We start from the raw sequence: 2,329 nt of genomic DNA, 5'->3' as shown, positions 1-2,329 counted from the left end.
TTAGGCGATCTGGGATAGGGGTAGGAGTCAGACTCTGACTGTGTGTAGTGTTCTGGAGAGTAGGGTGTAGGGTGTAGGGTGTACCTTTAGGGGATCTGGGATAGGGGTAGGAGTCAGACTCTGACTGTGTGTAGTGTTCTGGAGAGTAGGGTGTAGGTTATACCTTTAGGGGAGCTGGGATAGGGGTAGGAGTCAGACTCTGACTGTGTGTAGGGTTCTGGAGAGTAGGGTGTAGGGTGTAGGTTATACCTTTAGGGGATCTGGGATAGGGGTAGGAGTCAGACTCTGACTGTGTGTTGTGTTCTGGAGAGTAGGGTCTAGGGTGTAGGGTGTAGGTTATACCTTTAGGGGATCTGGGATAGGGGTAGGAGTCAGACTCTGACTGTGTGTAGTGTTCTGGAGAGTAGGGTCTAGGGTGTAGGGTGTAGGTTATACCTTTAGGGGATCTGGGATAGGGGTAGGAGTCAGACTCTGACTGTGTGTAGTGTTCTTGACAGTAGGGTGTAGGGTGTAGGTTATACCTTTAGGGGATATGGGATAGGGGTAGGAGTCAGACTCTGACTGTGTGTAGTGTTCTGGAGAGTAGGGTGTAGGGTGTAGGTTATACCTTTAGGGGATCTGGAATAGGGGTAGGAGTCAGACTCTGACTGTGTGTAGTGTTCTGGAGAGTAGGGTGTAGGGTGTAGGGTGTAGTGTGTACCTTTAGGGGATCTGGGATAGGGGTAGGAGTCAGACTCTGACTGTGTGTAGTGTTCTGGAAAGTAGGGTGTAGGGTGTAGGGTGTAGGGCGTACCTTTAGGGGATCTGGGATAGGGGTAGGAGTCAGACTCTGACTGTGTGTAGTGTTCTGGAGAGTAGGGTCTAGGGTGTAGGGTGTAGGGCGTACCTTTAGGGATCTGGGATAGGGGTAGGAGTCAGACTCTGACTGTGTGTAGTGTTCTGGAGAGTAGGGTGTAGGGTGTAGGGTGTACCTTTAGGGGATCTGGGATAGGGGTAGGAGTCAGACTCTGACTGTGTGTAGTGTTCTGGAGAGTAGGGTGTAGGTTATACCTTTAGGGGAGCTGGGATAGGGGTAGGAGTCAGACTCTGACTGTGTGTAGGGTTCTGGAGAGTAGGGTGTAGGTTATACCTTTATGGGATCTGGGATAGGGGTAGGAGTCAGACTCTGACTGTGTGTAGTGTTCTGGAGAGTAGGGTGTAGGTTATACCTTTAGGGAGCTGGGATAGGGGTAGGAGTCAGACTCTGACTGTGTGTAAGGTTCTGGAGAGTAGGGTGTAGGTTATACCTTTATGGGATCTGGGATAGGGGTAGGAGTCAGACTCTGACTGTGTGTAGTGTTCTGGAGAGTAGGGTGTAGGTTATACCTTTAGGGGAGCTGGGATAGGGGTAGGAGTCAGACTCTGACTGTGTGTAGGGTTCTGGAGAGTAGGGTGTAGGTTATACCTTTATGGGATCTGGGATAGGGGTAGGAGTCAGACTCTGACTGTGTGTAGTGTTCTGGAGAGTAGGGTCTAGGGTGTAGGTTATACCTTTATGGGATCTGGGATAGGGGTAGGAGTCAGACTCTGACTGTGTGTAGTGTTCTGGAGAGTAGGGTCTAGGGTGTAGGGGTAGGGTGTACCTTTAGGGGATCTGGGATAGGGGTAGGAGTCAGACTCTGACTGTGTGTAGTGTTCTGGAGAGTAGGGTGTAGGGTGTAGGTTATACCTTTAGGGATCTGGGATAGGGGTATGAGTCAGACTCTGACTGTGTGTAGGGTTCTGGAGAGTAGGGTGTAGGGTGTAGGTTATACCTTTAGGGGATCTGGGATAGGGGTAGGAGTCAGACTCTGACTGTGTGTAGTGTTCTGGAGAGTAGGGTGTAGGTTATACCTTTAGGGGATCTGGGATAGGGGTAGGAGTCAGACTCTGACTGTGTGTAGTGTTCTGGAGAGTAGGGTCTAGGGTGTAGGGTGTAGGTTATACTTTAGGGGATCTGGGATAGGGGTATGAGTCAGACTCTGACTGTGTGTAGTGTTCTGGAGAGTAGGGTCTAGGGTGTAGGGTGTAGGGCGTACCTTTAGGCGATCTGGGATAGGGGTAGGAGTCAGACTCTGACTGTGTGTAGTGTTCTGGAGAGTAGGGTGTAGGGTGTAGGGTGTACCTTTAGGGGATCTGGGATAGGGGTAGGAGTCAGACTCTGACTGTGTGTAGTGTTCTGGAGAGTAGGGTGTAGGTTATACCTTAGGGGAGCTGGGATAGGGGTAGGAGTCAGACTCTGACTGTGTGTAGGGTTCTGGAGAGTAGGGTGTAGGTTATACCTTTATGGGATCTGGGATAGGGGTAGGAG

General features: G+C 50.7%; 1 protein-coding gene across 1 annotated transcript in view; it reads right to left on the bottom strand.

Annotated features, from left to right (window-relative positions):
- Window positions 1-2,216: 2,216 nt before the first annotated feature.
- The window catches only part of LOC115124943 (actin-binding LIM protein 3-like), a 133,662-nt gene continuing 133,549 nt past the window's right edge, over window positions 2,217-2,329 (bottom strand). Inside the window, exon 15 of the mRNA XM_065018170.1 lies at window positions 2,217-2,275. Within this exon, the coding sequence (XP_064874242.1) occupies window positions 2,217-2,275 (59 nt within the window). The remainder of the gene's footprint in view (window positions 2,276-2,329) is intronic.

Source organism: Oncorhynchus nerka, linkage group LG5 (assembly GCF_034236695.1).
Source record: "Oncorhynchus nerka isolate Pitt River linkage group LG5, Oner_Uvic_2.0, whole genome shotgun sequence".
NCBI lineage: Eukaryota > Metazoa > Chordata > Actinopteri > Salmoniformes > Salmonidae > Oncorhynchus > Oncorhynchus nerka.
The sequence above is the reverse complement of the archived record's forward strand: the minus strand, read 5'-3'. Positions and strand labels throughout refer to the sequence as shown.